The 24,617-nt window shown below is 57.0% G+C and overlaps 4 protein-coding genes across 4 annotated transcripts; 1 reads left to right on the top strand and 3 right to left on the bottom strand.

The window, feature by feature from the left end:
* The first annotated feature begins 89 nt into the window (after positions 1 to 89).
* On the top strand, positions 90 to 4,789 carry LOC122189021 (rab-like protein 2A). The gene is made up of 8 exons (XM_042887794.1): positions 90 to 221; positions 299 to 328; positions 448 to 527; positions 1,441 to 1,520; positions 2,846 to 2,957; positions 3,723 to 3,820; positions 4,011 to 4,094; positions 4,375 to 4,789. Exons 1-8 carry the CDS (start codon positions 115 to 117, stop codon positions 4,453 to 4,455), a joined length of 672 nt encoding a protein of 223 aa, XP_042743728.1. The 5' UTR covers positions 90 to 114; the 3' UTR covers positions 4,456 to 4,789.
* Positions 4,790 to 5,869: 1,080 nt separating this feature from the next.
* On the bottom strand, positions 5,870 to 8,169 carry LOC122189025 (acrosin-like). The gene is made up of 5 exons (XM_042887798.1): positions 8,075 to 8,169; positions 7,804 to 8,001; positions 7,036 to 7,301; positions 6,623 to 6,780; positions 5,870 to 6,211 (listed from the first exon to the last, which is right to left on the bottom strand). The coding sequence occupies exons 1-5, from the start codon at positions 8,167 to 8,169 to the stop codon at positions 5,870 to 5,872; spliced, it is 1,059 nt and encodes a 352-aa protein (XP_042743732.1).
* Positions 8,170 to 8,883: 714 nt separating this feature from the next.
* On the bottom strand, positions 8,884 to 14,055 carry ARSA (arylsulfatase A). Its single transcript, XM_042887793.1, has 7 exons — positions 13,039 to 14,055; positions 12,421 to 12,639; positions 11,814 to 11,983; positions 11,292 to 11,416; positions 10,993 to 11,120; positions 10,562 to 10,664; positions 8,884 to 10,453 (listed from the first exon to the last, which is right to left on the bottom strand). Exons 1-7 carry the CDS (start codon positions 13,249 to 13,251, stop codon positions 10,152 to 10,154), a joined length of 1,260 nt encoding a protein of 419 aa, XP_042743727.1. The 5' UTR covers positions 13,252 to 14,055; the 3' UTR covers positions 8,884 to 10,151.
* A 2,337-nt stretch (positions 14,056 to 16,392) lies between these two features.
* LOC122189026 (acrosin) lies at positions 16,393 to 17,952 on the bottom strand. The gene is made up of 5 exons (XM_042887799.1): positions 17,858 to 17,952; positions 17,587 to 17,784; positions 17,171 to 17,436; positions 16,826 to 16,980; positions 16,393 to 16,740 (listed from the first exon to the last, which is right to left on the bottom strand). The coding sequence occupies exons 1-5, from the start codon at positions 17,950 to 17,952 to the stop codon at positions 16,393 to 16,395; spliced, it is 1,062 nt and encodes a 353-aa protein (XP_042743733.1).
* Between the last annotated feature and the right edge of the window lie 6,665 nt (positions 17,953 to 24,617).

Raw genomic sequence — 24,617 nt, 5'->3', positions numbered from 1 at the left:
CGGCGTCGTGCGGGTGATAACGTCACTCAGCGCGACGGCGCGCGGGTGATGACGTCGTCAGGGCGCGACGGCGCCGTGTGTGTCGCGTAGCAGCGGGGACGCAGCGGCGGAGCGATGGCGGAGGCGGCGGAGCAGCCCCGGGATGAGGCCCCGGTTGAGGCCGGCGCCGAGGAGGCAGTGAAGATCATTTGCCTGGGCGACAGCGCCGTGGGCAAGTCCAAGTGCGTGGCCGCGCGCGTTCCCCGGGCGCCGGGTCGGGCCTGGCGGGGCTTCTGACGGCCGCGCTGTCTCCCCGCAGGCTGCTCGAGAGGTTCCTGCTGGACGGGTTGTATCCGCGGTTCCGGCTGCGCCCCTCAGGTGTCGGTGGGGCGGGCGGGAGGCGGGCGGGAGGCGGGCGGCGGCGGCGGCGGGGACTGTTCATCCGACGGCTCCTTAACGCGGGCGCAGCCGCCCTCAGCAGCTCTCCACTTTCGCCTTGACGCTGTACCGACACCAAGCGCGAGTGGACGGGAAGGCGGTGCTCGTGGGTAAGTGCGGAGCCCTGTCCGAAGCTCTGTCGGAAGGCGGGACGGCCGCGGTGCCGCCGGGACACAAAGCGTCGCGCGGGGCTTCCCGGCGGTGGGCAGGGGGTGCCGCCCGGCGCTGTGTGGGCAGCGAAATGGAGGAACGAAGAGCAGCATCGCAGAGCCGTTTCATAGCCGGGCTGTGGCGTGCCGCTTGTTCTCCGCCCTGAAAAGAACAGGGGGAGAAAACGAGGTGAGAAAAGTCTATGGGTCGAGGTAAGGATGGGCAGATCACTGCTGATTTTTGTCGTGGGCAAAGCACTACTTCCTGGGAGAAGAAATGAGGAAGAAATTGTTTACCGTGAGGGCCTTGAGACAAAGGAGCAGGTTGCCCCATGAGGCTGTGGATGCCCCCTCCATGGAAGCATTGAAGGCCAGGCTGGGTGGGGCTGTGAGCAACCTGGGCTGGTGGGAGATGTCCCTGCCTACAGCAGGGGGTTGGAATGAGATGGTCTGAAAGGTCCCTTCAAATCCAAACCAGTTCTATGAAGAGAACCTGAAGAGAACAAACGCCAAATCCCCATCATCTGCTTCTTCCTCCTGTAACCGACAGCGCAGGGGAGTGAGGGTTGTGGACATCCCATGGTGATTTGTGTCTGCAGCTCCTTCAGCCTCGCTCTGTTCCCTGCTGCAGTGTGGGGCAGCTCCCATGGGGTGCTGTTCTGCCCAGCCTGGTCCTGGTTTTGTGGTAACTTTTGTCCCCAGGATGTTTCAGATCAGTGAGATGAAACTAATTTGTGGCTCTCAGTAGATGAGCTGGGGTTTCCATCCTGGGTTAAAGTTGTGAGGAAAACAGAAGTTGAGATGTTGTGTCATCCTGAATTTGTCAGGTTTTTTTTTTGTTTCTTTTTTTAAAATTTATCCTTTTATCTTACAGATTTCTGGGACACAGCTGGACAAGAGAGGTTCCAGAGCATGCATGCCTCCTATTACCACAAAGCTCACGCTTGTATCATGGTAAGGGTGATGTCCTAAGCTGCCCAAGGAGGCTGTGGATGCCCCATCCCTGCAGGCATTGGAGGCCAGGCTGGATGTGGCTCTGGGCAGCCTGGGCTGCTGGTTGGTGACCTGCACACAGCAGGGGCTTGGAACCAGATGAGCACTGTGGGCCTTTGCAACCTAGGCCATTCTAGGATTCTGTGACCTGGTGGGATTTTGGCTGATAAATCCCAGCTGATGTTTGGCCTGGATGTTACTTTTTGCAGTTACACTCTACTATTTTTTTTTTTTATCCCTTCCAGTTGTTTTACAGATTTTCCCACATTGTTCCTTCTTTTTTACCTGACAAAGCCAGTGTGGTTGGTGTGCTCTGCATAATTCTGCAGTGCTCTGACTGCATTCCCTGAGTTTGCTTCCTTCTCAATTTCCTTTCTTTCATCACTGCCCTTCCAGTAATGAGGTTTTTTTGGTTTACAATTGGTTTACAACCAAATGCGCCTCCTTGGAAGCAGTGCTGTCAGAAGGGATGTGGGGGAGAGGGCACTCTTTTCTCCTTCTGTGTCTGATGTGTCTGTTGAATTGTAGAGTACAAAACTGTCTTAATGTGTTCTGCAAAGTACTGCATTGACAGGATGAATTTGGCTTTGGGTTGGAAAGGACCTCAAGGCTCACGAAGCTCCAACCCCCCATCACACGCAGGGCCACCAACCTTCCTATTTCACAGCAGCCCAGGCTGCCCAGGGCCCCATCCAACCTGGCCTCCAACACCTCCAGGGATGGACGGGGCATCACAGCCTCTCTGGGCAGCTGTTCCATCCCCTCCCCACTCTCACAGCACACAACTTCCCCTGACATCCAACCTCCAGCTGCCCTCCTTATTTCCACGGGCTTTGAGCTTCCCATTTTTGTAACTCAAATGAGTGTTGTTTCCTGACTCCTAATCTACTTTAGTCTCTTGGTCTGTGTTGTTGCTCTAACTTTTCACTGCATCTTTATTGCTTGTATCTTTATCAGCCAACTCTACTGATGCTTTAAATTAATTGTTACAATGGAGAATCCTCACATCTGACCCCACTGACAGCAGAACAGATCTGTCCCAGTGCTTTGGGTGCTAAGAATGTAAAGGCAAACGAGGGATTGTTGCCTGCATCACACAAAGAGAAAACCTGGCTGCATTTTTCAGGGCTTGCTGGATATTCTCCCTTTTCTCTGTCACGCTTTCTAACAAGCAGCAGCTTCCCATGACATTCTCCTGGCAGAATTCTGGGTTCTGCACAAGTGTTTGGTGCTGTGGGTTCTCAGGAGCTGCCCTGTTGCACCTGTTGCTGGTTCTTTTTTGGAAGGTGTTTGATGTGCAGCGGAAAGTCACCTACAGGAACCTCAACAACTGGTACAAGGAGCTGAGAGAATTTCGCCCGGAGATCCCTTGCATTGTGGTGGCCAATAAAATTGATGGTGAGTGTGTCTTCTTGTAGCTCCTCAGGATTGTGAAGGTATTCTTTTCTGGTTGGGAAGGAATGTCATGCTTCTCTTGGGTCCAATACATCCTTGAGGATTAGTCCCTCAGGGCTGTATGTTACCAGATAAATAGCCAGGTCTGTGCAGGTTCATTTGGCTCAGTGGTGGAGCTTAGGGCATGATTCATCTCACTAATGAGAGCCTTTCCTCCAGGCTGCATCAGGCACCATGAATGAAGCAGCAAGAGCCCGTTCCTTTCTTTGTCTTCTTGTCAGCTGCCTGCTGATGCTGTTGCTTTTAAAGCCCCCTGGCTTTTGTGGAGGGTCCACATGGCTTTGTACTGCAAAGGGGAGGCCTTGATAGCTGCTTTAGGTTCCAGTCTGCATCTGTTCCACCATCCCTGCATTTGTTGGCATTCTTTCACAGAAAGAATCACAGAATGGCCAGGGTTGGAAGGGACCTCAAGGATCACGAAGCTCCAACCCTGCAGCCACACGCAGGGCCACCAACCTGCACATTTCACAACAGCCCAGGCTGCCCAGGGCCCCATCCAACCTGGCCTCCAACACCTCCAGGGATGGACGGGGCATCACAGCCTCTCTGGGCAGCTGTTCCAGCCCTTCCCTGCTCTCACAGCACACAACTTCCCCCTGACATCCAACCTCCAGCTGCCCTCCCTCAGCTTCAAACCATTTCCCATTTCCCATTCTTTCTATATCAGTGCCTTACTGACTATTTCTCCATTTCATTTTTTCCCCTCAGCGGATATGAAGATGACCCAGAAAAGCTTCAGCTTTGCCCGGAAGTTCAGTTTGCCCTTTTACTTTGTGTCTGCTGCAGATGGCACCAATGTAGTGAAGGTAAAACACAGCTGTTTGTCTCAGCCCTGTCCGTGGAGGGCTGTGAGCACGGAGTAGGGAATGGGGCAGTCCCTCTGACTATAAGCAGTTGTAGAGTTGGGGTTTTTTTCCCCCATGGGAGCAGTTTTTGTACATTATGGAGTCCCATCACTCTTTGCTTTGAGTGACAAAGTGTTCTCTTTCTTGTCAGCTCTTCAATGATGCCATCAAGCTGGCGGTTACTTACAAACAGAATTCAGGAGATTTCATGGATGAGGTCATGCAAGAACTGGAGGTAAGAAAGGAGGAGAAGTGCAGGGAGTAGAACGTGAGGTGGTTAGCAGCTCTTCCCCCTGGGGAAAGCAGAGCCTGTACCAAAGGGTGAAAATCTCACAGGAACTGAAAGATTTGCCTTATGCTGACAGCGCTGGGTTTGGGTGCTGCTCATATCTAGGTGGGAAGGGGTGAGGTGGTGACCCTCTGAAGAACTCATGCTGCTTTAGCCTGGTTTTGAAAGCCATAGCAGAGTGTGGCTGTCGTGCTTGTCAGCATTTTCTTGTCCCACTTCTTTGCAGAGCTTTGACCTGGAGAAGACGAGTGAGAATGTGTCGGATCAAGAGGAGAGCTGCCCTGAAGAAAAGCCCCCATCCTCCTAAGGACCGCACTTGGACTCCATCTTTTCTCTCTGCTCCAGTTGTTAGGGGCTACAGGAGTTCACCTCCACAGGGGAAAGCGATTTTTCTCGTGCCCTGAGATATCTGGTGATGGGGAGACTGGGCACCATCTCCCTTGGCTGGGCCCTGACTCCCCGTGCCTCGCAGTCGAGGCAGCAGCGCGAGTATCCATGTGCTTCTTTGAGACAAAGCTTGCTGGGAGAGCTGAGCCACTCGTGTACCTGCAGGGAAGGGTTTTGCCCAGAGACTTTAATGGTACCTTCCACAGAAAATAGTTACTAAAGACTTTTTTTTAATTAAAAGAAAAAAGGTTGGAGTCTTTTTGCAGTTTTGTTATGAAGCAGTTGAGTTGCTGCACAACGCGAGTCCAACCACCAGCCCTTCCTTTCACAGCCCAGCCTCTGTGCACCCCTGTGAGTTTCTTTGCACCTCCTTGTAGAGTTCCTTTGAGTTTCCCTTCTCCATTCTGCCGTGGGCCAGACAGATCCAGTAGACCTCTAGACATAAGGAACTGGTCCTTGTAGGTCCTCTGGAGCTTCGTGGTGTGGTCTCGTATCCACAAGGTGTCTCCCAGCCCAGGCTGATGGATGTGGCTGCTGCTGTTCCCACATGGTGACGTGCTGTGTGTCCCAGGTGCAGACAGACACACACCAGGACTCTGGTGTGGATGGCAAAACACATCAAGATGGACAGAGTGCTGCCCTTGCATGAACATGTGACCGTGAATCCCTCTCCAGTTACTGGGACTGGTGGTCAGCAGCGACAAATAGATGCAGCTTTACTCTCTAGATTTGCAGAGCAAGTCTGCAGATCCTTCAAATAACAGCGTAGAAATTGCATCCAGGTCATGTCTGGTGGCTGGGTGTCATGAGGTTCCTTGCACACTCACAGGGGCAGCCATTAGCTCTTCCCAGGTTGGTTCTCCTGCCATTTGAGCTGGCTTGGCATTAAGTTGCCTGGTGCATTACTCCCCCCCCCCCTTACCCACACCTCACCAGTAGCTGGCACTTGAGGGACACTTGATGTTGCAGCTGCTGTCCCTGAGACCTCTGCTCACCTACAACCTGTCCCATTTTGTCCCCCTCCCTGAGCAGGCACCATTTCAGCCCTCGTGGGCCACTCTCTCCTTTTTGTGGCCTGCAGTCTGCACGCAGCTTTGCTTTGCAGTGCTGGGTGTGGAAGCCTTTGCCTGGCACAGGAGATTGAACTGAGCAGAGACACGGGTAGCTGTGAAAATAAGCTTTATTTATCTAACCAAGTAAACTTCAGCGTTTGTGTGCAGTCAGAGGAGGATGGATGGGACAGAGCAGGGCTTTGGCACTTGGGGTGCCGTTGGGCATCATCCCAAAGAAAAGGGTCGTGGCGCTTTGCAGCCTGCTGTGGGCCATGCAGCCAATTAAGCTTTCTTTCCTCTTAAACCCTGCAGGAGCTCCTGGAGCAGATTAAAGAAATCCAGGACTTTCTGGCGTGGAAATGGGCACGGTCTAAATGGGCTTGAGTACGTTGGTTTGGGCCTCTGGTAGGAGGTTGAGGTATAGACTGGGTATGGTGTTGAAGTAGGCGTTTCTGCTGGAAGCAATCCCATCTGTACCAGGATCCAGTTGCGAAAGTACTGAGTGGAGGCATAGACTCCAGGCTGCTGTATTCTCCCACAGCCTTTCCCCCAGCTGGTCACACCAATGAGCCAGAAGTAGTCAGCAGTTTTATCTTTGCACATGAGAGGACCACCGCTGTCGCCCTGTGGTGGAGGAGAGAAGCCCAAAGTGTGACTGGGTGGCCACATCAGCAGCAGAGCTGGCTCCCCTCTCACAGCGCTCCCTAGAGCTACATTCCCTGCACAGAAAAGCTTTGCTTGGGTTCCAGAGCCTAAAAAGGCTTCTGGAAGGGGACTGTGGGTCTGGAAGTTAGCCCTCCCTCCCTCCCTCATCTCTGTGCAGTGATCCAGGCTGTGGGGGAGAGGGGTTTTCCAGGATTGGGTCCAGACCTACAGGGCACCTGGGGGGATCTCTGGGCAGAGTCCCAGGTATGTGGGGTATAGGGAGCCTGAGGAGCTGCAGATGGGAAGGGGAGGTGAGCTCTGATGGGTGCCCAGTGATGGGAGGGTGGCTTGCAAGGAGAGCAGAGCTGTGTGTCGGTGTGCAGCTCCTACCTGGCAGGTGTCGATGCCGCCCTGCGGGTAACCAGCACACACATTGTGGCTATGGACAGCCCCAGCATACCAGTGGCTGCTGTTGCAGAGGTTGAGGTCAATGAGCTGCACCTTGGCCTCCTGCAGGACACGGTACGGTTCGACGTATTCCTGTAGAGCTGTGAGCACAGAGCACAATTGGCACTGCCAGCTCCTGGCCCGTTACCCCGTTTGTGGGTGAAGCCCTTCCCTACGTCTTGACTTTGTGTCTCGAGATGCACCGACGTTTCCCTGCTTTGGGAAATGGGTCAGACCCACACCTCTCCATGGATACATCCCTACGGTGTCACTGGGTTTCTACCTGCCATCAGGGATGCTGTTTCAGCAGCGTGCCAAGCTTTCACTCGGGACACCCGTGCATTTTGTGTACTCACATCTCAGCCCCATGTGTCCCCAGCCACTGACGTAGCAGTCTGTGAGCTCTGACACTTGCAGCGAGGCGTCAGGCACACAGGCCAGCTGGATGTAGTAGCTGCACTGGACGGGTTGGTCCAATTCGAGCAGCGCAATGTCGTTAGCCATGGTGTTCCTGTGATAGTACTCATGTGGGATTACCCGCACCACGTTGCGCACGACCGCTTCGGGGCCCAGGCGTTTCAGATCGTGGCCACCGATCACCACGTGCCACGGTGTGTCAGGGCTGGAAGAAGGGCAGAGGAAAGGTCAGAAGAACCGTGGCAACATCACAATCACAGAATGGCCAGGGTTGGAAGGGACCTCAAGGATCACGAAGCTCCAACCCCCCACCACATGCAGGGCCACCAACCTCCCCATTTCACAGCAGCCCAGGCTGCCCAGGGCCCCATCCAACCTGGCCTCCAACACCTCCAGGGATGGACGGGGCATCACAGCCTCTCTGGGCAGCTGTTCCAGCCCCTCCCCGCTCTCACAGCACACAACTTCCCCCTGACATCCAACCTCCAGCTGCCCTCCCTCGACTTCAAACCATTTCTCCAGTTCCCTGCTATCTCTACTATGCAGGAGGGAGGAAAGCTGTCCTACAAGGGCTGTGACATCCCAGCTGTGCCTTGGGCATGAGGTTTACTAAGCTAAGGGCTGCTGGAAGCTGTGGCACGCACCACCAGGAAGGCACCCAGGACTGCCCGCACTGTTTGTAAGGCAGGGAAGGGGACGGCCCTTACGTTGCGTGGTCGAAGCAGTGCGCCGCTGTGAGGACCCACTGCGGCGTAATCAGGGATCCTCCGCATATGTGTCCGGTGCCGACATACCACGTGCTCTGCAGGCTAACGATCCACGGCCAGGCCCCCTGTGGGGCATCAGTGCCGCCCACGACGCGCGTTCCCCCGTACTGATAAGCCAGGGGCCGGAGCCCGCAGGTGCTGCAAGGAGAAACCCGTCAGGTTTTGCATCTGAACCGCCGTCCCTCCCCACGGGGCACCGCCGGCCACTCACTCGCAGCTGCCGGAGAAGCTGTGCGCCGGCCGGCAGGCGGCCACGAGGAGCAGCAGGAGCAGCAGCATCGCTCCCGACGTCTCACGGCAGCCCATCGCGTCAGGCTTCACCGCCAACGACGCAGCGCTGCCCGTTGTCCGCGGCGCTGATGTCACAGAACCTTCGGTTCCGAGGGCTGTGCCACCGCGTGGGGCTGCGCGGGGGGGTGCGGGCAGCAGCTGGAAGGGACCCCCGGCTGCTCTCCGCCGTAGCAGCGCCCTACGGCGGGTACGGATCGATGCGGAGCCGCACAGCTGAGTGCGCAACCCGGTGTTGTGAATGAGAGCAGCACAAATTTCAGCCTCTGTCCCAAACAGCCTCGAGGCTCCACGCGCACCAGAAACGGCTCTCAAACAAACCTTGCTGTGGTTTTGTCATCCTGTGCCCCAGATCTGCTTAGGGTGCACAGAATGCCTCGGAGGGCAGTTTGCCTGCTGTGGGTACCCAGCTGTCCCCTTAGCGGTGTTCCCCGGGAGGTAAAGGGGAGTGGTGGGACGGATGAATGGCTCCACGTGTGTCTGATGGAGGGCTGGGTGTCTTTATGGGGACAGGAATGGAGCAGGGCCAGCAGCACTGAGGAAACTCAGTCATGGCCCAGATGCACACGATGCCCTCAGCAAACAGCACCAATCAGTGCAGCAAAACCCCAGAGCAATGGGGAAAAGTTAACTGGGGAAGGGAATTGCTTATTTGGGAGGAGCCAAGCAAAATGCATAAGTACTGAAAACAAAGAAAAGGGGTGACATGGAGGCCAATACAGAAATCATGTATAAGCAAACTGCACGTTGATTTGGTTGTTTTATTGAGCCCTGCATCCAATCACGGTAATCCACCTTCATATTTTGTTAAGAATTATTCTAAACAGAACTCCAGAGCTGTGGGGGTGGATGGGACCTCTGGAGTCCTCCAGTCCAACCCCAGGCATCACTGAGCAGCCCCAGCCCCTGCCATCAGATATCCATCAGCACTGCTCAGATCCCCCCTCAGTGTTCCCCTTCCAGATGCACAGCCCCAGTATTCCCAGCCTGCCCCCATCAGGAGGGGCTCCAGGCCCAACCCATCAGTTGGAAACCCCAAATGCCAAGGATCACCGACTGGTGGGATTGATGTGCGTGTCATTGCTAATGAACGCCAATTAACTCATGAGCAAGAGACCATTTTCGTCCCGTGGATGGAAAGTGAGCACAGCCCACCCGACTGCAGGCAGCTCCAGCACCCACAGACCTTGCAGAAGGATCAGGCCAGCCACATCTCCACCTTATTTAGAAGGATAGGGAAGTGGTGACAGGATGAGGGGAAATGGCTTCAAGTTGTGCCAGGGGAGGTTGAGGTTGGATCTCAGGAAAAACTTCTGTACAGAAAGAGCTGTTCAGCAGTGGGATGGGCTGCCAGGGAGGTGGTTGAGCCACCAGCCCTGGATGTGTTTACAAACCATCTGGATGTGGTGCTCAAGGACATGATTTAGCAGAGGGCTGTTAGAGTTGGGGTAGGATGGTTGGGTTGGGGTTGGACTTGATGATCTTTAAGGTCTTTTCCAACCTGAGCAATTCTATGATTGATTGGCATGTCCTCTCTGCACTAGCTGTAAAAAGCTCCGTCCCTGAAGCTGTCAGGACCATCCAGCCCATCCTGCTCTTTGCTTTGTTCTCATCCCCTGCAAAGTGATGCTGCTGCAGCTCACACTGCTCTCACAAGGGTTGCACAGCACGCCTCCTGCCGAGCTGGGATCTCCAGACACCGGGGCATACCTGTGCTTCACCTTAACTGTGGTTTGAAAGGGGCTGTGCTGGCTCTGCTGACGATTCTGGGTCCTGGTCCCTCAGAATTTCTGTTAACAGATCACAGCTTGGAGGTCCAACAACGACCTGCACACCCAGCAGGGCTGGTGGCCTGCCCAACCCTCAGCTCACCGGGCAGCACTCCCTCAGTCAGCAGCATCACTGAGCCAAAGCTCTGGGGTAGCACTGAGGCTACATGTGGTTAGTTGGGGGGGTCTGGTGGGTTTAGGATCAGCAGAGGAGGATGGAGCAGCAAAAGGCTACGAGCAGCAGCAGCAGGAGGGCTTGGGAGTGCAGTCTGGCTTGCAGCAGGGTTCCAGGGCAGGATCCCCACCCTTCCTCATCTGACTTTCCCCAAACTCCATGCGTTGCTCAAAAAGTGTCTTCTGCAGTTTGATGTCCTTCAGGATTTGCCAAACTTGTGGCCCTGCAGCGCTCTGCACCAAATTGTAGTTCTCAGCAGGGTCTGACTCCAGGTCAAAGAGCAGTGGGGGCTCATGATGGGTCAGCGGGGTCAGCCCGTGGCAGGCCTGGTCTGGGGTTGTGTCACTGTGAAAGGAACCTGCAAAAGAAATGTCCAAGAGCAGCTCAGCTGCTACTCTGAGCTCAGGATAGCAGAACCAGGCAGGACTTCACAGAGCTCCCTGAGCAGAGAGGAGGTGGCACCAACCTTGAGTGAAGTAGTGGGCCTTGTACTTCCCGAGCCGGACAGCAAAGGGGCCATGCAGTGGATCAGGGGATGGAGGGTAGAAGAACATGGTCTGACGGGGACTCTGTGGAGAGGAGCAGAGCTGAGCTCACCTGTGTGGCCATGAGGCTGGAAAAGAGCCTGGGACAGGACCAGGCAGAGACTCCAGGGACTCAGAAAAGAGCCCTGATACTACGGCCAGGATACGGCTAGAAAAAGGGGAAGCAAATGAGCAGGAACATCGTGCTTGTTCCCCACTCAAAGCTCCTGGGCTTCAGAGCAGACAGGGGAAGGCCAGTAAGCCCACTGCATGGCCCAGACCCCATAAGAGATCCCAGATCGTAGGTCTGCCCCTAGCTGGGGCTAATGACCAGCCTCCATGTACCACGCCAGCTTTGACCTGCAGGACTCACCTTCCCTGACCCAAACAGCAGTGGACTCAGGTCATAACCATCCAGGGAAACGTTGGGAAGAGCTGCTCCAGCCAGGGCAGTCAGTGTTGGCAGGATGTCCAAGGTGCTTGCCAGCTCATGAGTCACTCCTGCCACCCAACACAGCAAGATACAAAGGTTCAAGAGTCCAACCCCACTTCCATACCTGCCATCCTCACCACCTCCCTCTCCCTGATCATCTCAGGGTGATTGAGTCGCCACCACACCCCTGCCTTGCCTTGTGCCAGCACACAAAAGGCATAAGCAGTGCTGAGTCTCACCTGGAGTGATACGGCCTGGCCAATAGGCCACTGCTGGTTCCCTCATGCCACCTTCATACGTTGTGCCCTTCCCACATTTCAGAAGGCCAGAGCTGCCTCCACGTGCCATCCGCATGGTGGAAGGGCTGTGAGAGAAGAACCACCTCCCATCAGCTCCACAAGTCTGCATAACCCCTTCCCCGACTCCCACAGGGGCCATGGAAAAGGACAGTGAGTAGCACCAGAGACCCAAAACACTCCATACACAAAGGGAACTCGTGGATCTTTAGCCTGCACAGTGCTACCCCAGAGCCAGTGGGCACTTTGCCCACGAGGGGAACAGCTGATTGACTTGAGCAAGGAGGAGATCATGCAATAGATGCTCTCCTTAACAGCACCCACCTTCAGGTCACTACAATCTCACCTGGCACTGCTGCACCGCATCTCTTGTGCCCCAGCCAACCAACTCCTTGCTCCAGTTCCCTTACACCACAGCCATACGACCTCATCAGCAGGAGAAGCCGCCCAGCTGAGCTCACTCACCCGTTGTCAGAGGTGAAAAACACAAAGGTTGTGTTCTCCAGGCCATTCTCCTGCAGTGCCTGCAGCAGCTGCCCCACTGAGCCGTCAAACTCCGAAAGCGCATCACCAAACGGCCCACGCTCTGACTGCCCTGCATAGTGCTGGCTTGCAAACTGGGGATGGTGGGTATGCTGCAAAAAAGGCAGAGAGAGATGCTTTGCAAAGTCCTAGAATTGCATTTGGTTCTCAGCTCACCCGGGGAGAGTGAGAACCCCGGCGAGGGCATGGAGATGTGTGACCATGCCCACAGCAATGCTTCCAGAAACACCTCCCAGAATGACACAAAAAGGCTGGGCTCCATGCAGAATACAGAGACTCGGTGAGTGGTAGAGCCCCTCAAGTGGTAGAAGCCACTCAAGAATAAGAACCCTAACGGTGCTGCCACAAACCCTAGGCGTGGGAACACCAACCCCAAGTCACGTCGGGGCAGGGAGTTCTCCCATCCTTCATCCAAGTATTGACGGCCCAGCACACTCCAATGGCTGCAGGAGCTGAGGTGCTTTCTGCAATCTCCAGCAGGACAAAGGCTTCCCCCCACCCTCAGACCCAGAGAAATCCCCTCTCTTACATGGGAGGCATAGTAGAGCAGGAAGGGCACACCTCGCCGGGCGCAGTCGGCAATGAAGTCCCGTGCAAATTTGTTGTAGAGAGGCACCAGATCAGGGAAGGAGACCGGCTGCTGCACGATGCTTTGGTTCCAGAGCAGTGGGACGGGCACGAGGCCCTGGTCACAGGTCCCGAAACACTTGATGTCGGGTGGGAAGCAGGTGAGATTCTGACAGGGGCCCTGGAGAGAGCACACAACACGGTCTTCCAGCTGTGTTGCAGGACAGTGAGTTGAGGGGGGGCAGGAGACTCACAGCAGCCCACCCCCAGGTCCTACAGGAGTCCCTCCTAGAAACCCAGGGGGGTTTATGCCCACCCCAGAACCATGCTATGCTTTCTCCTAACAGCAGTTCAGATGTTTCTTTGCAACCCAGAAGCTGACTTTCCCTCCTGCAACCCACCGAGGGGTGCACGTCCCCACAAACAACCGCTGCCCACGTCCTGCAAACCACTCTTATTGCATGAGCACCTTGGAAAGGCACTTTTCCCACCAGCCCCCATTTTCTCCTCCGGCCTGCAGCCACCCACACCTGCACAGCCCCCCACTCTGGGGCACTCCCCCACCTTCCCTCCTCCTCACCTGGTCGTGGGAGTATGGCACCCCCAGGAAGTGGTCAAAGCCCTGGTGGGTGGGCAGGAAGGAGCCACGAGCGCCCAGGCCAAGGTGCCATTTGCCAATTATGGCCGTGGCATAACCTTTGGCCTTCAGCACCTCTGCAATGGTGACCTCAGATAGGGGAAGGCCTCCCCGGGAGTCAGGGTAAAACACACCAGGGTAAATCCCAGAGCGCATCTGGAAGCGGCCGGTCAGCAGGGCTGCCCTGCAGGGGGGAAGGACAGCATTTACACGGTGCTGCACCAGCCAGGCGTTAACTTAACTGTGCAGCTGGGGAGGAATAACTGCAAGTAGCAACAGAAGTTAGGGGCCGAGCTATGGGAAAGAAGCTCTGCAGACAAGGATGTAAGGGTCCTGGTGGCCAACAGTAAGCACTGCTAGACCATAAGGTGACCACGAGACAGCAGCTTGCCCTGGTGGCCCAGAAGGCCAGTGGGAGCCTAAGGTGCGCTGCCAGCAGGGCAGGGAGGTGCTCCTCCCCTCCTCTGTGCCTTGAGGGGGCACAGCTGGAGCACTGAGATCAGTGTGGGGCTCTCAGTGTGGGGCTCTCCAGTTCCAGGCAGAATGGGAACTGCTAGAGAGAGCCCCAGGGAGGATGCAGAGATGGGGGGAAGGGCCTGGAGCACTTCCTGGTGGAGACAGGCTGAGTGGCCCTGGGCTGCTCACCTGGGGAATGGAACACCGAGGGAGGATCTGTGCAGTGCTGATGGATATCTGATGGGCAGCCAGCAGGGAGATGGGGCTGAGCTCTATTCAGTGGTGCCCAATGACAGGACAAGGACACAGAATGGAGCCCGGGGAGCTCCGTGTGACTGTGAGGGAGAACTTTATGCTGAGGGGGTGGCAGAGCCCCGGCACCGCTGCCCACAGAGTTGGAGGATCCCCTCTGCAGGGATCCAAACCCAGCTGGACGCTCTGTGAGCAGCTGCTGGGGGGCCGGATGGAGGGACTCCGGCGGTCCCTTCCAGCCCCACAGCTTCGAGGTTCTGCACCCAGCAGCCCACACCGCGGCTCCCTCACTCCCTGTTCCCGCTGCCATCCCTCCACCGCTGTCCCCAGGGCCGCGCTCAGAGCGCAGCCGAGCCGCAGCTCTCCCCCACCGCGGGCCGCACCGGGAGGGGCTGCACACCGCAGAGCTGCTGTAGAAATCGGTGAAGCGCAGCCCTCGGGCCGCCATCCGGTCCAGGTGGGGCGTGGCGGAGGAGGGGTGCCCGTAACTCCCCAGGTCTCCGAAGCCCAAATCATCCGCCAGCAGCAGCACGAAGTTGGGCAGGCCGCCGGCCGCGCCCCGCAGCGCCCACAGCAGCAGCACCGCCCGCAGCGGAACGGCGCACCGCTCCGCCATGATGCTCCGGCGGTCACCTGACCGTCACGTGACACGGCCGAGTCACGTGATCCGGCCCCGCCGCAGGGCGCGCCGTGAGGCGCGGTCCGCCGAGGAATAGCGCCGCCATGCGGTGGCCTCCCGCACCTTCAGCCCCGACCCCCGCGGGGGGAGAAGCGCATCCTGGGGGTCGGGGAGCTGCGGTCAGAACGTGGAAGAACCAATGCAAACAGCAGCACTTCTGTGGTGGGAGTTCCGCACCTGGGAATACGGCTGTGCCCGCCTCTGAGAAGTGCAGACAGCTCACATGGCGGGCATTAAAGGATTGAGGGTCCGGTGTCCCCACGACCATCGTTTTGTGTCTCCAGGATGAGGTTAAATGCAGAGCAGAGGTGGTGTGCGAGCACAGAGATGCTGCTGGTGGGCCGGGGTTAAACCTGCAGCAGGCAGAGGTGGGGACTTCCAGCCCAAGGACAAAGCAGGGCTAAAAGCAGCCGAGGTTCTGGTCTGGAAGCTCCCATGTGGATGCACCGTGTTTTGGATTTGCTCCATGCCTTTCTGTGTGCCTCATCCTGTGCTTCCTAAAGGCCCCTGGCACCGGGGGCTGCTGGAGCTGCTGCTGCTGCTGTGCTCACTGCCATCAATTATTGAGGCAGAGCGAGGGGTTGATGCTGCAGCGGGAGGCAAAACTGCTGCATAATTCATGTAGCCTACTTGGATCCCAGGGCATCACAGTGCTGGGCCACAGTGCCTGGCCACAGCAGGGGATGGCAGCCAGGATGAACAGCTGGGACTCTGGGAGGGCACAATATGGGGACAGAGCTTCAGGGACCCCGCGTGGAGCAGGGAAGGAGGAGTGAGCCCTGGTGTGCTGTTGTATGGAGCCAAGCAGGGCACAGTGCTGCACCAGCAGAGTAGGGACAGGACGTGTCCACATGGACAGGTCTGAAAGGGGAGGCCCAAATGACAGCTGCAGTGCTGTGGGATCCCACTTTGGCAGGCTCTGGTGGGAGCTGCGCCCATGGAAGTGGATCACAGGCGTGCTCCCTCACCGGGTGTTGGAGTGCAGCCCCACAGAACGTTGCACATCTGCATGCACCACTTTGGGTGCACGCTGGGTGTGCACACAGGCTGTGCATGCACTGTGTGTGCACATGTGCACTCTGTGCTGAGGATAACGCTGTGAGCACTGTATTCTGTTCCAAGATGTGTGTTTCACAGTATGTGCACGCAGCTAGGTGTGCATTGCAGCTCTTCTGTGTGCACGCCAGGTGTCTCCACACTGCGTGCTTGCACACATGGGCTGTGTGAGTACAGTGTGTGCACGTGCTCTGTGTGCACGCGCTGAGCTCACAGCATCCACCCCAGTTTCCTCCCACAGAGTTTCTTTCTCCTTTCATAACAGCTGGAGCTGACTTGGGAGGACTCTGCTTCCCGGAATGTTGCTCTCATTTCAGTCCAGTGGATGTGGCAGCTCCTGTTCCCCTGTGCCAGACACTGCATGTGCCAGGGAGTCAGGCCATACTCGAAACCACACACATGAACCCCATGGTCGTGAGTGGCAAAACCAGTGAACAAAAAGCAACGCCTTTACAGCACCCTCGTGGTACAGAAAGCACAACAACCCTGTCCTTTGCTGCCTCTCCAGTTACTGGGAGTGCTGGATGATGCACACACAGCTCAGGGAGCAGGCACCATTTCAGCCCTTATGGACCACTCTCCCCCTTTTTGTGGCCTGCAGTCTGCACGCAGCTTTGCTTTGCAGTGCTGGGTATGGAAGCCTTTTCCTGGCGCAGGAGATTGAACTGAGCAGAGACACGGGTAGCTGTGGAAATAAGCTTTATTTATCCAACCAAGTAAACTTCAGTGTTTGTGTGCAGTCAGAGGAGGATGGATGGGACAGAGCAGGGCTTTGGCACTTGGGGTGCTGTTGGGCATCATCCCAGAGAAAAGAGTCGTGGTGCTTTGCAGCCTGCTGTGGGTCACGCAGCTAATTAAGCCTTGTTTCCCCAAAGGGTCTGCAGGAGGTTCTGCACTCCAGTAAAGAATTCCCTAAGCTTTTGGACTGGATATGGACAGGTGTCCGACACGCTCGGTTGTGTTGGCACTGCATTTGTCCCGTGATAATAGGCTGAGGTGGTCATGAAATGACTCCATGTCCGTGACGTCGGGTGGGCTGCTGCTCTCATCTGTAGCAGGATCCAGTTGTAAAAGTGCTGAGTGGAGGTGTAGATTCCAGGGCGAAACGCTCTGCCACAGCCTTTCCCCCAGCTGGTCACACCAACCAGCCAGAAATAGTCAGCATGGCTGTCTCTGCACATCAGAGGGCCGCCGCTGTCACCCTGCAGTGGGGGAGAGAAGCCCGAAGTGTTACTGGGGGGTGGTTTGCAGGCAGAGCACGGCTGTGTGTTGGTGTGCAGCTCCTACCTGGCAGGTGTCGATGCCGCCCTGCGGGTAACCAGCACACAGATTGTGGGTATGGAGCACCCCGGCGTACCAGTGGCTGCTGTTGCAGAGGTTGAGGTCGAGGAGGTGGACCTTGGCCTCCTGCAGGACCTCGGCAGTTTGGGTGGGTGCTGCAGCTGTGAGCACAGAGCAGAATTGACACCGTCAGCTCCTGGCCTGTTTGTGGGTGAACCCCTTCCCGAAGTCTTGGCTTTGTGTTTCCAAACAGGTCGGCCCCATCCCTCTCTATGGATGCATCCCCACGGCGTCACCCTGGGTTTCGTTTTAAGCTTTAATCCGGGACACCCGCGTGATTTGGGTACTCACATCTCATCCCCATGTGTCCCCAGCCACTGACGTAGCAGTCTGTGAGCTCTGACACTCGCAGAGAGGGGTCGGGCACGCAGGCCAGCTGGATGTAGTAGCTGCAGTGCACGGGTCGATCCAACTCGAGCAGCGCAATGTCGTTGATCATTGTCTTGTTGTTGAAGTATTCATGAAGTATCGCCCTCCTGATGGTGTGCACCTCCACCTCCTGGCCCAGGTGAGTCAAATCGTTGGCGCCGATCACCACGCGCGACTCCAGGATGTAGCTGAGGTGGAGAGGGAGGTGAGGAGGAGCAGAGCCGTGGGGGAGAGAGGAGGGCAGTGCTACAGGGGCTGTGAAGTGGCTGGGGTGCCTTGGGGCCGTGGGACCTGCGGTGCCACGCTGGCTGTAAGGCAGGGAAGGGGACAACCCTTACTTGGGGCGGCCGAAGCAGTGCGCTGCCGAGAGCACCCACTGTGGGGTGATGAGGGATCCACCACACATGTGACCAGTGCCTGCAAACCGGGGGTTCTGGATGCTGACGATCCACGGCCACGATCCATGCAGGGCTTCCGTGCCTCCCACAACCCGCATATTGTTATAATGATAAGCCACGGGCCGGAGCCCGCAGGTGCTGCAAGGAGAAACACGTCAGGTTTTGCATCTGAACCGCCGTCCCTCCCCACGGGGCACCGCCGGCCACTCACTCGCAGCTGCCGGAGAAGCTGTGCGCCGGCCGGCAGGCGGCCACGAGGAGCAGCAGGAGCAGCAGCATCGCTCCCGACGTCTCACGGCAGCCCATCGCGTCAGGCTTCACCGCCAACGACGCAGCACTGCCCGTTGTCCGCGGCGCTGATGTCACAGAACCGTCGGTTCCGAGGGCTGTGCCACCGCGTGGGGCTGCGCGGGGGGGTGCGGGCAGCAGCTACTGGTGGTGGGGGGGAGGGAAGAACCCTACACACAGCTGGAGGAACACGGTCAGATGAGCAGTGATGTGCAAACGCAAGTCCCCAAGTGTCTGTGCTGGGGTGCACGGCTGTGTCACTGTGCCTGTCTGTGCTCTGAGTGTGCCCACAGCGGCTGTGCATGCAGGCAGGGGTTGGGAGTGCTCTGCATCTCTGTGCACACATTGTAGATGTGCACCTCACACAGCTGCAGTTGGACACAGGATCACAGAATGGCCCACGTTGGAAGGGACCTCAAGGGTCACAAAGCTGCAGCCACAGTCAGGGCCAGAGTCAGTGCAGTCCCTGCAGCCACAGGCAGGGCCACCAACCTCCGCATTGCACAGCAGCCCAGGCTGCCCAGGGCCCCATCCAACCTGGCCTCCAACACCTCCAGGGATGGACGGGGCATCACAGCCTCTCTGGGCAGCTGTTCCAGCCCCTCCCCGCTCTCACAGCACACAACTTCCCCCTGACATCCAACCTCCAGCTGCCCTCCCTCAGCTTCCAGCCGTTTCCCCTCATCCTGCTGCCATCTCCCCTTTCCAGGAGTTGACTCCCCTCCTGTCTGTAGGCTCCCTTCAGCTCCTGCAGCTGCACTGCGCTCACCCCTCAGCCTTCTCTTTTCCATGCTGAACGAGCCCAGCTCCCTCAGCCTGCCTTCATAGGGAAGGTGCTGCAGCCCCCTGATCATCTTTGTGGCTCTTCTGGACCCTTTCCAACAGCCCCCTATCCTTCTCTCACTGGAGGCTCCACAGTGTGCATGCACACACACACATGTGTGGCCTGCAGAGCTGCACGTGGGCTGAGCGCACACTGATACACTTCTATTGCACTCTGACACGTGCAAACTGCATGGTGACACAATCTGCACACTGGTGGGCACTGAGTGCACACCAACACACACTGAGTGCACGCTGACACAGCAGTGGAGTCTGCTCAGCAGTGCATACAGAATGCACACCGACACGCACTGCACACCAACACGCACTGCTCAACGACTGCGCACCAGCAAACACAGTCTGCACACCCAAATGCACTGACTGCATGCTGACACTCACTAACTGCACACCGGTGCACACTGAGCAAGCAATGGCACACAGTGACTGCACACTGACTCACTAATTGCACACCAGAGAATCAGAGCTGTTTGGGTTGGAAGGAACCTTCAAGATCGCGGACTCATGGGGTGGTTTGTGTTGGAAGGGACCTTCAACAGAATCACAGGATGGTTTGAGTTGGAAGGGACCTTCAAGGTCATAGAATCATGGAATAGTTTGGGTTGGAAAGGACCTTCAAGGTCACAGAATCATGGAGTGGTTTGGGTTGGAAGGGACCTTGAAGATCATAGAAATGTGGATTGGTTTGTGTTAGAAGGGACCTTCAAGATCATGGAATCATGGGATGGTTTGTGTTGGAAGGGACCTGTCAGATCACCTTCCAACCCGCTGCTGTAGGCAGGGAAACCTCCCACCAGCCCAGGTTGCTCACAGCCTCACCCCAGGTCCTGGCAGGACGCTATAAGGTCCCCCCAACACCTTCTCTTCTCCACGCTGAATATCCCCAGCTCTCTGGGCCTGTCTGCATAGGAGAGCTGCTCCAGCTCTCTGATCGTCTTCGTGGCCCTCCTCTGGACCCTCACCAACAGCTCCATGTTCTTGTCTTGGGAGCCCAGCATTGGATGCAATGCAGGTGGGGTCTCACAAGAGTGGAGCAGAGGGGCAGAAGCCCCCCGACCTGCTGGTCGCGCTTCTCTTGATGCAGTCCATGATCTGGTTGTCTTTTTGTGCTGTGAGCACGCACTGTCTGCTCATGTTGTGTCCTTCATCCACCAACACCCCCAAACCCTTCTCCTCCGGGTTACCCTCACGCCATTCTCTGCCCAACCTATACCTTGGTTGGGATTGCCCTGACCCAGATGCAGCACTTTGCACTTGGCCTTGCTGAACTCCACGAGGCCACCGTGGGCTCCCCTCTCCAGCCTGCCCAGGTCCCTCTGGATGGCATCCCTTCCCTCTGCTGTGTCACTGCACCACTTGGTGTGGTGTCATCTGCAAATGTGCCGATGGTGCAACACGATCCCACTGTCTGTGTTGTCTACAAAGATGTTCAACAGCACCGCTCTCAGCACTGATCTCTGAGGAACGCCGCTCCTCCCTGGCCTCCAGTTGGGCACTGAGCCATTGACTGCAGCTCTCTGAGTGCAGCCAGGCAGCCAGTGCCATACCCAGCCAGTGTTCCATCCATCACATCCATCTTTCTCCAATTTGGTGGCCAAGATGTTACGTGGGACGGTGCCAAATGCTTTGCACGACGCTGAGTGCACACCAACACACACTGCCTGCACAGCAACACACTGAGTGCACACCGACACAGTGCACACCGCCACACGCAGCCTGGCAGCACACAAACATGCACACGTTCTGCACACCAGCACTCACAAACGCGTTGCACACAGGTGCTGGAGCAACCGACTCACGAGCACAAAGCACATCATGAGCAGTGTGGGAGTCATGAGTGCACCATACACACACACTGCATGCACACGAGTGTATATGCTCAGTGTGCCCCTGCACAGCCCACCCGTGTCCCTGGGCAGGATCGTCCCCCTCTGCTCTGCTCTTGCGAGGCTCCATCTGCAGCACTGTGTCAGGTCTGGAGCCGCCAGTACAAGAAAGACAGAGAGCTGTTGGAAAGGGTCCAGAGGAGCCACAAAGATGCTCAGAGGGCTGCAGCACCTTCCCTACGAAGACAGGCTGAGGGAGCTGGGCTCGTTCAGCATGGAGAAGACAAGCTGACAGGACTGCTTCCAAGGAGGTGCATTTGGTTGTAAACACGTCATTACTGGAAGTGCCAGGTTGGATGGGGCCCTGGGCAGCCTGGGCTGGTATAAATGTGGAGGTTGGTGGCCCTGCGTGTAGCGGTGGGTTGGAGCTTCGTGACCCTTGAGGTCCCTTCCAACCCGGGCCGTTCTGCGACACGCCAGAGATGCGCTGCAGTGCTCCCAGCCGCCACCAGGGGGCGCTGCAGCGCACAGCGGGTTACAGGGTTGGGGGCTGGGTGTCCCTGGGGGCGCAGCCCCGGCCCGCAGGTTCGGTTCGGAGAGCAGAAAGGGCACTTGGTCTCCTTGGAGCTCATCCCCTTGGCTTCAGCCCTGCGATGCAATCCATCCAGATCCCTCTGCAGGGCCTTCACGCAATGCAAACCTCACGCAGGTTGACATTTCCTCCCAACTTGTCACCTGCAAACTTAACTGAGGGTGAGAAAGGAAGTGACCCCAAAGGACTGATGAAACAGGTTGCCCAAGGGGGCTGTGGATGCCCCATCCCTGCAGGCATTCGAGGCCAGGCTGGATTTGGCTCTGGGCAGCCTGGGCTGCTGGTTGGCGACCTGCACACAGCAGGGATTGGAACCAGATGAGCGCTGTCCTTTTCAACCCAGGCCATTCTAGGATTCCATGACTGTCACAATTCTAGGAGGAGCTACGTGACATCAGAGGCCACCAATAAGGCTGACAGGAGAATGATTTGCCCCCAGCAAACGTTCCCCCGTCACTGTTCTGGGCTGGGGGTGGTTCTGGGCAGACATCCCATCCCGCTGCTTTGTGCAGATGGCTCTGGGCTGTCCCTCTGCATCCCCGTACCGCCCCTCCCATGCCAGCTGGAGTCTCCTGCTGCATCACTTCGCTCCTCTTCCTGACATTATTTTCCATAGGCCGTGTCTGCTCCTTTCCATCTGCAGGCATGCGGTGTGGGTGGGGTGATGGGGGGGGAAGTGGGGGACTATGTGGTGGAGGATGGAGCGCCTTCCCAATCAGCAACCAGGTTGGGGTGGAAGGGACCTTCAAGATCACGGAATCATGGAGTGGTTTGGGATGGAAGGGATCTTCAAGATCATGGAATCATGGAGTAGTTTGGGTTGGAAGGGACCTGTCAGACCATCACTCCAACCCCCTGCTATCAGCAGTGACTCCTCCCCCCAGCCCAGTTTTCTCACATCCTCACCATCCTGGCTTAGAGCCCATTCGAAGTCTCCCTTGTTTCAATTTAAAGCCATTTCCCCTTGTCCTGTCCCTACATACCCTTATGAGCAGTCCCTCCCCAGCTCTCCTGTCAGCCCCCCCCAGGTCTTGGCTGGCTGCTATAAGATGCTATGAGCACACACTGCTGACTCATGTTGTGTCTTTCACCCACTGACACCCAAAAATCCTTCTCCTCAGGGCTGCCCTCAAGCCATTCTCCACCCAATCTGTACCTGGGATTGCCCTGACCCAGGAGCAGGACCTTGCACTTGGCCTTGCTGGACTCCTTGAGGTTGGAGGAGGGGTTGGAACTTGATCCTCGGGGTCCCTTCCAACCCAAGCCATTCTATAATTCTGTGATCTCTCTTCCCACCAGTCTGGGTCCCTTTGGATGCAGCCCACCCCTTCGCTTCCCTGCCCTGTTCCCTGCCCCATGCCATGCCCTGTGCCATGCCCAAAGCCAACCTTTTCCTTCTCCCATCTACTGCCATGCTCACTCTCACCTCCCCAAACCCCAGACACCAACTGCTCCAGGACTCCTGTGCCATCCATCCCTCACTGTCTGGTACTGAGGACACCTGCAGCACCTGGAGGTGTTTGGCTGCCCTGCCTTGGGAACAGCCTTGGGAACAGCCATCAGCACAGAGCCATCACCTACACCTGGTGTAGGGAACCTGCTCTGGCAGGGGGGTTGGACTCGATGATCTCTGGAGGTCCCTTCCAACCCCTACAATTCTGTGATTCTGTGATCATGCAAACACTATATGGGGACGTGCCAACCTCCCCAGTGCAGGCAGCCTCATTCCTGGCCTCTCCCTTCCCAGCACAACCAGTGGCACTGACCTCGTCCAGCAGCTGCCACATCCCAGGGCACTGGGAGCTGCTCTGAGCATCATTTCTCCATTCTGCTCCTGGATCAGCGTGGCACCCAGCAGGGCTGCATCTGCTGTACGGAGCGGGGGATGTTTCCTCTACCCCATGTGCTCCATCAGCCATGTCTCACAGCTCCTGCACTGCCTTTAGCAGGTAACAGACCCCGCTCACAGCACGGCCATGTGGGCAGAGAGCTGGGAGGTGTGGAGCAAAGCAGGGGTTGCCCAAAGGGTGTCAAGCGCAGTTGTGCTGCAGGAGGTGACTGAAGGAACAGCCGTGCCTGAGAGGAGGGCTGGGGCTGTGTCTGTTGGGGTGGGAAGTGGCAGAGTGAAGGGAGAGGAATGGGGTGAGCGACTGTGGGGGCAGCGGGAGCTGGGGGCAAATGGGCCCATCCATGGGGGTATTAAAAAACATGGGGATGCAACACTTGGGGACGTGGGCACGGTGGGATGGGTTGGGTTGGATTGGGGATCCCAGAGGTCTTCTCCAGTCTTTATGATTCTGTGAAAGGCGCTGGGTCCAGGAAAGGTACTGCAGGGGTTGCACGGCTCCTTCCTGCAGCTCAGCTCCCCCCCACCTCCTGCAGCAGTGAGAGGACATGGCAGAAGGTGGACATCCCAGCACAGAGCCACGGGGAGGGCTGGGAGCTGCGCAGTCAGTTCCTGTGTTCGCCATCCCCATGCTTTGTTTATTTAATGGCTCTTTGGGTCTTGATGTTTAAATCTCTCTAACGAGTGCTTAACTGCTGCCCAATATTTACTGCTCCAGTGTTGAACGTAATAATCCCATGTGTCACAGTGAGTGCTGCTCTATTGCCCCGGGTCCAGGAGGGGCTCTGTCCTGTGGCACACATTTCCATCCCCACTCCTCCCGCAGTGCACAGCTGTGGCTGTGGGGCTGTGGGCTGCTCCCATAGCATCACGGAACCACTGAGGTTGGGAAAGAGCTCTGAGATCCCAGCCATGGGATCTGATCTGACCCCAACCCATCCCACCGTGTCCACGTCCCCAGGTGCCCCATCCCTGTCCCTGTGTCCACCCAGGCAACTCCTCCTCACCTTCCGGATCGCTTCCACTGCCTTCCCAGCTTTCCAAATGAGCAACACCTGATTAATCCCAGAGCTGTCATCGCACAGCGATAACTGCACGACTTGTGCTTATCTGGATGTGTAATCACAGCAGGGAATAATGCTCAAGGGTCAGCACTTTACTAATTAACACATGGCCGGAGAGGGGAGGTTGCAGTGGTCTCTGTGCAGCAGGTCCCATCCCTCCTGGGCTCGGGTTCTGCCTTTCTGCCTACGATGGCAGTTGCAGCTGCTGTGGGGTGCTTGGAGGCTGCTGCTCTCAGCAGTGCTGCTGTGGGGCCCCGCAGCTACGAGGGCAGAGGGCTGTGTTACAGCATGCTGGGTCCTGGCAGGCAGACAGGCAGAGAACCAACCTCTGGAAATGTGCAGTGCCACCAAATTAAGGGCTTAATTAGCAGGCGTGCTTCCCTCAAGGAGCTGTCACCTCATTATCACAGAGAACAGTGATTAAGCAGCAGGAAGGGGCAGGCACTGCCAGCAGGACCCCGGGGAGGCAACAGCAAGGCAGCAAGGCAGCAAAGCAGCAAAGCAGCAAGGCAGCA

Source organism: Lagopus leucura, unplaced genomic scaffold, assembly GCF_019238085.1.
Source record: "Lagopus leucura isolate 7727_CA_CO unplaced genomic scaffold, USGS_WTPT01 Super-Scaffold_100122, whole genome shotgun sequence".
Taxonomy (NCBI): domain Eukaryota; kingdom Metazoa; phylum Chordata; class Aves; order Galliformes; family Phasianidae; genus Lagopus; species Lagopus leucura.
This window is presented reverse-complemented; position numbering and strand designations above follow the sequence as displayed.